At 40.8% G+C, this 14,116-nt stretch overlaps 1 protein-coding gene across 1 annotated transcript in view; it reads right to left on the bottom strand.

Moving 5' to 3' along the window:
* LOC147108934 (potassium channel subfamily K member 9-like) overlaps positions 1 to 12,351 on the bottom strand; it is a 71,195-nt gene extending 58,844 nt beyond the window's left edge. The window contains exon 1 of the mRNA XM_086006061.1: positions 12,069 to 12,351. Within this exon, the coding sequence (XP_085862187.1) occupies positions 12,069 to 12,351 (283 nt within the window). The remainder of the gene's footprint in view (positions 1 to 12,068) is intronic.
* Positions 12,352 to 14,116: the final 1,765 nt, after the last annotated feature.

Below are 14,116 nucleotides of genomic sequence, written 5' to 3' on the forward strand. Positions count from 1 at the left end.
GGGGGTTCGAGTATAGGAATAGGGATACCTTACTACAGCTGTACAAGGTGCTGGTGAGACCGCATCTGGAGTATTGTGTACAGTTTTGGTCGCCCCATCTGCGGAAGGATGTTCTTGCCATGGAAAGAGTGCAACGGCGATTCACCAGGCTGATACCTGGAATGGCGGGAATGACCTACGAAGAGAGATTAAATAGTTTGGGCTTGTACTCACTGGAGTTTAGAAGATTGAGAGGGGATCTCATCGAAACATATAAAATTATGGCAGGCCTGGACAGGCTGAATTCAGAGAGAATGTTTCCAATGGCCGGGGAGCACAGAACCAGGGGCCACAGTCTAAAAATAGCGGGCAAATCATTTAAAACAGAGATGAGGAAGAATTTCTTCACTCAAAGAGTGGTGAGCCTGTGGAATTCCCTGCCACAGAGGGCTGTGAAGGCTAATTCAATAAATATTTTCAAGAGAGAATTGGATATATTTCTGAAGGCTAAGGGGATTAAGGGTTACGGAGAAAAGGCGGGGACGGGGTACTGAACTGGTAAGATCAGCTATGATCTCAGACGAAGATCAGCCATGATCTCATTGAATGGCAGAGCAGGCTCGAAGGGCCGAATGGCCTACTCCTGTTCCTATCTCTATGTATCTATGTACACCAATCTCAGTGTGTTTTACACTTACCTCACTGTGTGATTTACACTAATCGTTGTGTGATTTACACCAATCTCAGTATGTTTTACACTAATCTCACTGTGATTTACACCAATATCAGTGTGATTTACACTAATCTGACAGTGTGATTTACACTAATCTGACAGTGTGATTTACACCAATCTCACAGTGTGATTTATACTAATCGCACAGTGTGATTTATACTAATCGCACATTATGATTGACACCAATCTCACATTGTGATTTATACTAATCACACATTATGATTGACACCAATCTCACAGTGTGATTTAAACCAAACTCAGTGTGATTTACACTAATCTCACAGTGTGATTTACACCAATCTCACAGTGTGATTTACAATAATTGTAGTGTGATTTACAGCAATCTCAGTGTGGTTTACACAAATCTCACAGTGTGATTTACACCAATCAGAGTGTTATTTACACTCATCTCACAGTGTGCTTTACACTAATCTCTCAGTGTGGTTTACCCCAGCCTTATTGTGATTTACACCAATCTGAGCATGATTTACACTAATCTCACAGAGTGATATACACCCGTCTCACATTGTGATTTACACCAATTTCACAGTGTGATTTACACCAATCCTAGTGTGATTTTCACCAATCTCAGTGTGATTTACACAAATCTCACAGTGTGATTTACACCAATCTCAGTGTGTTTTACACTTATCTCACTGTGTGATTTACGCTAATCATGGTGTGATTTACACCAATCTCGGTGTGATTTACACTAATCTCACTGTGATTTGCACCAATCTCACCGTGTGATTTATACTAGTCACAGAGTGTGATTTACACCAACCTCACAGTGTGATTTACACCAATCTCAGCGTGATTTACACTAAACTCGCATTGTGATTTACACCAATCTCAGTGTGTTTTACACTAATCTCATTGTGTGATTTACATGAATCACAGTGCAACTTACACCAATCTCAGTGTGATTTACACTAATCTCACAGTGTGATTTACACCAATCTCACCGTGTGATTTATACTAGTCGCAGAGTGTGATTTACACCAATCTCACAGTGTGATTTACACCAATCTCAGCGTGTGATTTATACTAGTCGCAGAGTGTGATTTACACCAATCTCACAGTGAGATTTACACCAATCTCAGCATGATTTACACTAAACTCAAGGGTGATTTACACTAATCTCAGTGTGATTTACACTAATCTCACATTGTGATTTACACCAAGCTCAGTGTGTTTTACACTTATCTCACTGTGTGATTTACATGAATCATGGTGTGATTTACACCAATCTCAGTGTGATTTACACTAATCTCACAGTGTGATTTACACCAATCTCACCATGTTATTTATACTAGTCACAGAGTGTGATTTACACCAATCTCACAGTGTGATTTACACCAATCTCAGTGTGATTTACACTAAACTCAAGGGTGATTTACACTAATCTCACAGTGTGATTTACAGTAATCTCACATTGTGATTTACACCAATCTCAGTGTGTTTTACACTTATCTCACTGTGTGATTTACACTAATCATGGTGTGATTTACACCACTCAGTGTGATTTACACCAATCTCAGCGTGATTTACACTAATTTCAAGTGTGATTTACACTAATCTCACAGTGTGATTTACAGCAATCTCACAGTGTGATTTATAGTAATCTCACATTGTGATTTACACCAATCTCAGTGTGATTTACACTAATCTCACATTGTGATTTACACCAATCTCAGTGTGTTTTACACTTACCTCACTGTGTGATTTACACTAATCATTGTGTGATTCACACCAATCTCAGTATGTTTTACACTAATCTCACTGTGATTTACACCAATATCAGTGTGATTTACACTAATCTGACAGTGTGATTTACACTAATCTCACGTTGTGGTTTACACCAATCTCACTGTGCGATTTACACTAGTCGCAGTGTGAATTACACCAATCTCAGTGTTTTCCACTTATCTCAGTCTGATTTACACTAATCTCACATTGTGATTTACACCAATCTCAGTGTGTTTTACACTTATCTCACTGTGTGATTTACGCTAATCATGGTGTGATTTACACCAATCTCGGTGTGATTTACACTAATCTCACTGTGATTTGCACCAATCTCACCGTGTGATTTATACTAGTCACAGAGTGTGATTTACACCAACCTCACAGTGTGATTTACACCAATCTCAGCGTGATTTACACTAAACTCGCATTGTGATTTACACCAATCTCAGTGTGTTTTACACTAATCTCATTGTGTGATTTACATGAATCACAGTGCAACTTACACCAATCTCAGTGTGATTTACACTAATCTCACAGTGTGATTTACACCAATCTCACCGTGTGATTTATACTAGTCGCAGAGTGTGATTTACACCAATCTCACAGTGTGATTTACACCAATCTCAGCGTGTGATTTATACTAGTCGCAGAGTGTGATTTACACCAATCTCACAGTGAGATTTACACCAATCTCAGCATGATTTACACTAAACTCAAGGGTGATTTACACTAATCTCAGTGTGATTTACACGAATCTCACATTGTGATTTACACCAAGCTCAGTGTGTTTTACACTTATCTCACTGTGTGATTTACATGAATCATGGTGTGATTTACACCAATCTCAGTGTGATTTACACTAATCTCACAGTGTGATTTACACCAATCTCACCATGTTATTTATACTAGTCACAGAGTGTGATTTACACCAATCTCACAGTGTGATTTACACCAATCTCAGTGTGATTTACACTAAACTCAAGGGTGATTTACACTAATCTCACAGTGTGATTTACAGTAATCTCACATTGTGATTTACACCAATCTCAGTGTGTTTTACACTTATCTCACTGTGTGATTTACACTAATCATGGTGTGATTTACACCACTCTTAGTGTGATTTACACCAATCTCAGCGTGATTTACACTAATTTCAAGTGTGATTTACACTAATCTCACAGTGTGATTTACAGCAATCTCACAGTGTGATTTATAGTAATCTCACATTGTGATTTACACCAATCTCAGTGTGATTTACACTAATCTCACATTGTGATTTACACCAATCTCAGTGTGTTTTACACTTACCTCACTGTGTGATTTACACTAGTCGCAGTGTGATTTACACCAATCTCAGTGTGATTTACTCTAATCTCACAGTGTGATTTACACCAATCCTTGTGTGATTTATACTAATCTCACAGTGTGATTTTCACCAATCTCACAGTGTGATTTACACCAATCTCACATTGTGATTGACACCAATCTCAGTGTGATTTGCACTAATCTCACAGTGTGATTTGCACGAATCTCACATTGTGATTTAGACCAACCTCTGTGTGTTTTACACTAATCTCACCATGTGATTTACATCAACCTCGCAATGTGATTTACAATAATCGTAGTGTGATTTACAGCAATCTCAGTGTGGTTTACATGAATCTCACAGTGTGATTTACACCAATCTCAGTGTTATTTACACTCATCGCACAGTGTGCTTTACACTAATCTCACAGTGTGCTTTACACCAACCTTATTGTGATTTACACTAATCTCACAGAGTGATATGCACCCACCCCACATTGTGTTTTACACCAATCTCACCGTGTGATTTATACTAGTCGCACAGTGTGATTTACACCAATCTCAGCATGATTTACACTAATCTCACAGTATGATTTACACTAATCTCAAAGTTTGATTTATGCTAATGCGACAGTGTGATTTACACCAATCTCAGTGTGTTTTACACTAATCTCACAGTGTGGTTTACACCAATCTCGCAGTGTGATTTACAATAATCGCAGTGTGATTTACAGCAATCTCAGTGTAGTTTACATGAATCTCAGTGTGATTTACACCAATCTGAGTGTTATTTACACTCATCTCATAATATGCTTTTCACTAATCTCACAGTGTGGTTTACACCAGCCTTATTGTGATTTACACCAATCTGAGCACGATTTACACTAATCTCACAGAGTGATATACACCCATCTCACATTGTGATTTACACAACTTTCACAGTGTGATTTACACCAATCCTAGTGTGATTTTCACCAATCTCAGTGTGATTTACACTAAACTCACAGTGTGATTTACACCAATCTCACAGTGTGATTTACACCAAGTTCACATTGTGATTGACACCAATCTCAGTGTGATTTGCACTAATCTCACAGTGTGATTTGCACTAATCTCACATTGTGATTTACACCAACCTCCATGTGTTTTACACTAATCTCACAGTGTGATTTACACCAACCTCACAATGTGATTTACAATAATCATAGTGTGATTTACAGCAACCTCAGTGTGGTTTACATGAATCTCACTGTGTGATTTACACCAAACTCAGTGTGATTTACACTAATCTCACAATGTGGTTTACACCAATCTCAGTGATTTACACCAATCTTGTTATTTAGACGAATCTCAAAGTTTGATTTATGCTAATGCAACAGTGTGATTTACACCAATCTCAGTGTGATTTACACTAATCTCACTGTGTAATTTACACCACTCTCAATGTGTTTTACACCAATCTTAGTGTGATTTACACCAATCAGTGACTTACACTAATCTCACATTGTCATTTACACCAATCTCAGTGTGTTATACACTAATCTCATTGTGTGATTTACACTAATCACAGCGTCATTTACACCAATCTCCATGTGATTTACACTAATCTCACAGTGTGATTTACACCAACCTCCATGTGTTTTACACTAATCTCAAGAGTGATTTACACTAATCTCACAGTGTGATTTACACCAATCTCACAGTGTGATTTATACTAATCTCTCATTGTGATTGACACTAATCTCACAGTGTGATTTAAACCAAACTCAGTGTGATTTACACTAATCTCAAAGTGTAATTTACACCACTCTCAATGTGTTTTACACCAATCTTAGTGTGATTTACACCAATCTCAGTGACTTACACTAATCTCACATTGTTATTTACACCAATCTCAGTGTGTTTTACACTAATCTCACTGTGTGATTTACACCAATCTCAGTGTGATTTACACTAATCTCAGTGTGATTTGCACTAATCTCACATTGTGATTTACACCAACCTCCATGTGTTTTACACTAATCTCAAGAGTGATTTACACTAATCTCAGTGTGATTTACACCAATCTCGCAGTGTGATTTATACTAATCTCACATTGTGATTGACACTAATCTCACAGTGTGATTTAAACCAAACTCAGTGTGATTTACACTAACCTCACAGTTTGATTTACACCAATCTGTGTGATTTACACTAATCTCACAATGTGGTTTACACCATCTCAGTGTGACTGAGATGAATCTCACAGTATGATTTACACTAATCTCAAAGTTTGATTTATGCTAATGTGACAGTGTGATTTACACTAATCTCACAGTGTGATTTTCACTAATCTCACAGTGTGATTTACAGCAATCTCATTGTGATTTACACTAATCCCACAGTGTGATTTACGCTAATGCAATGGTGCAATTTACACCAATCTCAGTGTGAGTTACGCCAATCTCTGTAATTTACACTAATCTCACATTATGATTGACACCAATCTCACAGTGTGATTTAAACCAAACTCACTGTGATTTACACCAATCTCACATTGTGATTGACACCAATCTCAGTGTGATTTACACTAATCTCACATTGTGATTTACACCAACCTCAGTGTGTTTTACACTAATCTCACAGTGTGATTTACACCAATCTCACAGTGTGATTTACAATAATCTCAGTGTGGTTTACACGAATCTCACAGTGTGATTTACACCAATCAGAGTGTTATTTACACTCATCTCACAGTGTGCTTTACACTAATCTCTGTGTGGTTTACGCCAGCCTTATTGTGATTTACACCAATCTGAGCATGATTTACACTAATCTCACAGAGTGATATACACCCGTCTCACATTGTGATTTACACCAATTTCACAGTGTGATTTACACCAATCCTAGTGTGATTTTCACCAATCTCAGTGTGATTTACACTAATCTCACAGTGTGATTTACACCAATCACACAGTGTGATTTACACCAATCTCACATTGTGATTGACACCAATCTCAGTGTGATTTGCACTAATCTCACAGTGTGATTTGCACTAATCTCACATTGTGATTTACACCAACCTCCATGTGTTTTACACTAATCTCACAGTGTGATTTACACCAACCTCGCAATGTGATTTGCAATAATCGTAGTGTGATTTACAGCAATCTCAGTGTGGTTTACATGAATCTCACTGTGTGATTTACACCAAACTCAGTGTGATTTACACTAATCTCACAATGTGGTTTACACCAATCTCGGTGATTTACACCAATCTCAGTGTGATTTAGATGAATCTCAAAGTTTGATTTATGCTAATGCAACAGTGTAATTTACACCAATCTCACAGTGTGATTTACACTAATCTCACTGTAATTTACACCAATCTCAATGTTTTTTACACCAACCTTACAGTGTGATTTACACCAATCTCAGTGATTTACACTAATCTTACATTGTGATTTACACCAATCTCTGTGTGTTTTACACTAATCTCATTGTGTGATATACACTAATCACAGTGTGACTTACACCAATCTCAGTGTGATTTACACTAATCTCACAGTGTGATTTGCACAAATCTCACAGTGTGATTTACACCAACCTCGCAATGTGATCTACAATAATCGTAGTGTGATTTACAGCAATCTCAGTGTGGTTTACATGAATCTCACAGTGTGATTTACACCAATCTCAGTGTTATTTACACTCATCTCACAGTGTACTTTACACGAATCTCACAGTGTGGTTTACACCAACCTTATTGTGATTTACACCAATCTGAGCATGATTTACATTAATCTCACAGAGTGATATATACCCATCCCACATTGTGATTTACACCAATCTCACAGTGTGATTTACGCTAATGCAATGGTGTGAGTTACACCAATCCCAGCATGATTTACACTAATCTCAGTGTGATTTACACCAATCTCAGTGTGATTTACACTAATCTCAAGTGATTTACACAAATCTCACAGTGTGATTTACACCAATCTCAGTGTGATTTATACTAATCTCACATTGTGATTGACACCAATCTCACAGTGTGATTTACACTAATCTCACAGTGTGATTTACACCAATCTCACAGCATGATTTATACTAATCTCACGTTGTGATTGACACAGAACTCAGTGTGATTTACCCTAATCTCACAGTGTGATTTGCACCAATCTCACAATGTGATTTACACCAAACTCAGCATGATTTACACTAATCTCAAGAGTGATTTACACTAATCTCACAGTGTGATTTACACCAATCTCACAGTGTGATTTATACTAATCTCACAATGTGATTTGCACCAATCTCACAATGTGATTTACACCAAACTCAGTGTGAATTACACTAATCTCACAGTGTGATTTACACCAATCTGTGTGATTTACACTAATCTCACAGTGCGGCTTACACCAATCTCAGTGATTTACACCAATCTCAGTGTGATTTACACTATTCTCACAGTTTCATTTATGCTAATACAATAGCGTGATTTACACCAATCTGTGTGATTTACACCAATCTCAGTGTGATTTACACTAATCTCAGTGTGATTTGCACTAATCTCACATTGTGATTTACACCAACCTCCATGTGTTTTACACTAATCTCAAGAGTGATTTACACTAATCTCACAGTGTGATTTACACCAATCTCACAGTGTGATTTATACTAATCTCACATTGTGATTGACACTAATCTCACAGTGTGATTTAAACCAAACTCAGTGTGATTTACACTAACCTCACAGTTTGATTTACACCAATCTGTGTGATTTACACTAATCTCACAATATGGTTTACACCATCTCAGTGTGACTGAGATGAATCTCACAGTATGATTTACACTAAACTCAAAGTTTGATTTATGCTAATGTGACAGTGTGATTTACACTAATCTCACAGTGTGATTTTCACTAATCTCACAGTGTGATTTACAGCAATCTCATTGTGATTTACACTAATCCCACAGTGTGATTTACGCTAATGCAATGGTGCAATTTACACCAATCTCAGTGTGAGTTACACCAATCTCAGTGTAATTTACACTAATCTCACAGTGTGATTTACACCAATCTCACAGTGTGATTTATACTAATCACACAGTGTGATTTATACTAATCGCACATTATGATTGACACCAATCTCACAGTGTGATTTAAACCAAACTCAGTGTGATTTACACTAATCTCACAGTGTGATTTACACCAATCTCTATTTGTGATTTATACTAATCTCACATTATGATTGACACCAATCTCACAGTGTGATTTAATCCAAACTCAGTGTGATTTACACTAATCTCACAGTGTGATTTACACCAATCTCACAGTGTGATTTACACCAATCTCACATTGTGATTGACACCAATCTCAGTGCGATTTACACTAATCTCACATTGTGATTTACACCAAGCTCAGTGTGTTTTACACTAATCTCACAGTGTGATTTACACCAATCTCACAGTGTGATTTACAATAATCTCAGTGTGGTTTACACGAATCTCACAGTGTGATTTACACCAATCAGAGTGTTATTTACACTCATCTCACAGTGTGCTTTACACTAATCTCTGTGTGGTTTACGCCAGCCTTATTGTGATTTACACCAATTTGAGCATGATTTACACTAATCTCACAGAGTGATATACACCCGTCTCACATTGTGATTTACACCAATTTCACACTGTGATTTACGCCAATCCAAGTGTGATTTTCACCAATCTCAGTGTGATTTACACTAATCTCACAGTGTGATTTACACCAATCACACAGTGTGATTTACACCAATCTCACATTGTGATTGACACCAATCTCAGTGTGATTTGCACTAATCTCACAGTGTGATTTGCACTAATCTCACATTGTGATTTACACCAACCTCCATGTGTTTTACACTAATCTCACAGTGTGATTTACACCAACCTCGCAATGTGATTTGCAATAATCGTAGTGTGATTTACAGCAATCTCAGTGTGGTTTACATGAATCTCACTGTGTGATTTACACCAAACTCAGTGTGATTTACACTAATCTCACAATGTGGTTTACACCAATCTCGGTGATTTACACCAATCTCAGTGTGATTTAGATGAATCTCAAAGTTTGATTTATGCTAATGCAACAGTGTAATTTACACCAATCTCACAGTGTGACTTACACTAATCTCACTGTAATTTACACCAATCTCAATGTTTTTTTACACCAACCTTACAGTGTGATTTACACCAATCTCAGTGATTTACACTAATCTTACATTGTGATTTACACCAATCTCTGTGTGTTTTACACTAATCTCATTGTGTGATATACACTAATCACAGTGTGATTTACACCAATCTCAGTGTGATTTACACTAATCTCACAGTGTGATTTGCACAAATCTCACAGTGTGATTTACACCAACCTCGCAATGTGATCTACAATAATCGTAGTGTGATTTACAGCAATCTCAGTGTGGTTTACATGAATCTCAGTGTGATTTACACCAATCTCAGTGTTATTTACACTCATCTCACAGTGTACTTTACACGAATCTCACAGTGTGGTTTACACCAACCTTATTGTGATTTACACCAATCTGAGCATGATTTACACTAATCTCACAGAGTGATATATACCCATCCCACATTGTGATTTACACCAATCTCACAGTGTGATTTACGCTAATGCAATGGTGTGAGTTACACCAATCCCAGCGTGATTTACACTAATCTCAGTGTGATTTACACCAATCTCAGTGTGATTTACACTAATCTCAAGAGTGATTTACACTAATCTCACAGTGTGATTTACACCAATCTCACAGTGTGATTTATACTAATCTCACATTGTGATTGACACCAATCTCACAGTGTGATTTACACTAATCTCACAGTGTGATTTACACCAATCTCACAGCATGATTTATACTAATCTCACATTGTGATTGACACAGAACTCAGTGTGATTTACCCTAATCTCACAGTGTGATTTGCACCAATCTCACAATGTGATTTACACCAAACTCAGCATGATTTACACTAATCTCAAGAGTGATTTACACTAATCTCACAGTGTGATTTACACCAATCTCACAGTGTGATTTATACTAATCTCACAGTGTGATTTACACCAATCTCACAGTGTGATTTATACTAATCTCACAATGTGATTTGCACCAATCTCACAATGTGATTTACACCAAACTCAGTGTGATTTACACTAATCTCACAGTGTGATTTACACCAATCTGTGTGATTTACACCAATCTCACAGTGCGGCTTACACCAATCTCAGTGATTTACACCAATCTCAGTGTGATTTACACTATTCTCACAGTTTCATTTATGCTAATACAATAGCGTGATTTACACCAATCTCAGTGTGATTTACACTAATCGCACAGTGTCATTTACAGCAATCTCTGTGTGATTTACACTTATCCCACAGTGTGATTTACACGAATCTGAGTGTGATTTACATTTTTGTGTTGCTCTATTGTCCCCCTCTCCCTGCCTGTTTTGCACAACTCCTTGAGGTTTTGAACGGAACAGGGTGTATTAATAAATGCTGGTGCTAGTAACTGGGATATGATATTTGAGCAGAGAGTAGCGATAGTTAAAGGGTTGTGTGCCTGGGCACCCAGCTGTCCCAGCACCGAGATTCGGCCAGTTTCCGTGCGGTTTGCTGCACTCCCTGAGCCCCCAGACTGTTCAATTATGTTTGGTTAATCAGCTCACTAAAACACTGAAATGATATTTAAAACAACTGAATCTCAATGTCAGCACTTCAATTCCAGCCCCTTGCTGTTAAAAGTTTGTTACCATTTGGAGAATGTGTTGCTGTTGAACCCACGGGTCTCCCGTCTCCCGAGCATTGTTGGACTAGCTAGTGGCCAGAAGTGGCAATGATGCAAACATGTCCTTTTAGGGTTCGTATTCCTACTGGGAAAGACTGGAACCGCGCGGGATGTTTTCCGAAACCTCTTCAGAGATAAAGCGATGAATCTTTTTGCAGTGGATTTTTATAGTCATTGGAACATAGGAATCGCTAGACAATAACAGACCAGGGTCCATCTGATTCCCCTTCTCCCATCCCTGCAATCGCACCATACAGCGATAATGCAATTGTTCGCTAATCATAGCAATCAGTCTCTAGCAACTAGACTCCAACCAGACTTTAGTTTTCTTAAGTCCCATTTTTACCAAACTTTATCTCTCCTCCGCCTTTCCCTCTCCCAGATGAAGCTCCAGATCCCTGCTTTCGAACTTCCCCCAGACTCACCGCCAGTCCTTTGAGTGCAGCTCACTTTAAAAAGCCTTGACTCTCGCTCACCTATGGTGGTGATCACGGTGATGGCAAAGTAGAAGGAGCCGGCGAATTTCCACTGGTGCCCAGCCCGGTGCGGCTCGGCTTGCAGGACCACCCACTCCAGCTCCTTGTAGTCCTCCTCGCTCATGCCGTACTTGCTCTTTAGTTCCATTCGCTTGGAGTTCAGCAGCCGCTTGCGGGAGGTCTCGAAATCAGACTCGAGCGCGTCGAAGACGGCGGCGCCCACCAGCAGGTAGGTGAACATGCAGAGGATCAGGGAGAGAGTCCGCACGTTCTGCCGCTTCATGGCCACCAGAGCCCGGCTCCAGCGCGCCGCATCCCCGCCTCCCCCGCCCACAGCACCCCGGGCACTCCGGCCGCGGGGACGCGCAGGACCGCGCTTCCCGGAGACGTGCACGCGCCTTCCAATAATTAATCCATGAAATAATTAATTGTGCGACCGGTGAATCCCTCTATCCGGGAGCACGGCTGCGGGAGGGTAACCCGCGGTTGGGCTGAGTTGAGTTGGGGTAGATTGGTTTGGGCTAGTTTGGGTTGGGTTGGTTTGGGCTAGTTTGGGTTAGTTGGGGTTCAGTTGGTTTGGGTTAGTTGGGATTGGGTTAGGTTAGGTTGAGTTAGTTGGGGTTGGGCTTGGGTTAGTTTGGGTGGGTTTGGGTTAGTTTGGGTTAGGTTGGGTTGAGTTAGTTCGGGTTGGACTTGGGTTAGGTTGAGTTAGTTGGGGTTGGGTTTCGGTTGGTTTGGGTTAGGTTGGCACTGGTTAGATCACTTTGGCTTGGGTTAGCACCGGTTGGGTCATGTTGGCTTCTGTCCAGGTCGGGTCAGTTAACCTCCCCTCCCCCCAACTAGGTCCAGGTCGGCTCGGATCCCAGTTGCTGATCCTGGGCCTTGGTTAGTTCAGTAATGGTCCAGATAAACCTCACCTCCCAAAAAAAACCCAACCCCCCAAACCTGCTCCAATAAACAGTCTCCCAGGGCAGCGCCTATCCCAGCTCCCTCGGCCGGTGGGCTCTCCTCGGTCTAACTTTCTGTCTGAAGGTTTATCCTGAGACTGTGGATGGCCCGTTAGCTCCTGCCGCCGGATCGGTTGACCCGGGTTAAGATGCGATGCTCGCAGCTGTTCTTTCCCGGTTTAAGGTCTGTCCGTGAAGGCGGCTCCCTTCCCCCGAGTGTTGAAGAGTCCTCAGGGGTTGAACATTCCGGTACACAAGCGCTGTGCTCCCGGTGGGATCCAGGTGACCCTCGTTGTCCTGGATGGAGCCGGTGCCTCGCCTTCCCTTCGCAGTTGCCCTGATAAAATCCAATTTCTCATTCTGTCTCCTCCCGGTCTGCGAGGCTCCGAGCTGCCGGGATCCAGCGGGGCAAAGCCCCGGAGCCGAGCTCCTCCGGGCGGGCGAGGCGATCAGCCGGAGCCCACACACCCGGGCTCTCTGCTTGCCTCGCCTCCCCGCATCTCCCCGAGTGCCGGAGCCCAGACGCTCCACAGCCCCGGCCGGCCGGCTCCGAGCCACAAGTGTCCCCGTGTCACCAGCCGAGTTTGCTCAAAGAGTTAACCGGGAGCCTCGGCGGACCTCACTCTGCGGAACACAAGCTCAAAAACAACAGGGGCTGAGCGCAGACCAACCGGCAGATCAAAACCTCCGGATCTGGAGTCAGGCACCCGCTCCTCCAGCCTGGCTCAGAGATTCACATTCAGTGAACGCACAGGGCGTTATGTGCACAGGTAGACACTCACACCCACCCACACTTACACTCACACTCACACACACTCACACACACACACACCCACACCCACACTCACACACTCACACCCACACACAAACACACACTCACACTCACACTCACACACACACTCACACCCACTGACACACCCACACCCACCCACACTTACACTCACACTCACACACACTCACACACACACACACCCACACCCACACTCACACAGTCACACCCACACACAAACACACACTCACACTCACACACACACTCACACACACACCCACTGACACACCCACACCCACACTCACACTCACACACACTCACACTCACACACC

Source organism: Somniosus microcephalus, chromosome 13, assembly GCF_052327205.1.
Source record: "Somniosus microcephalus isolate GS21.2 chromosome 13, FLI_Smic_1.0, whole genome shotgun sequence".
In the NCBI taxonomy this organism is placed as follows: domain Eukaryota; kingdom Metazoa; phylum Chordata; class Chondrichthyes; order Squaliformes; family Somniosidae; genus Somniosus; species Somniosus microcephalus.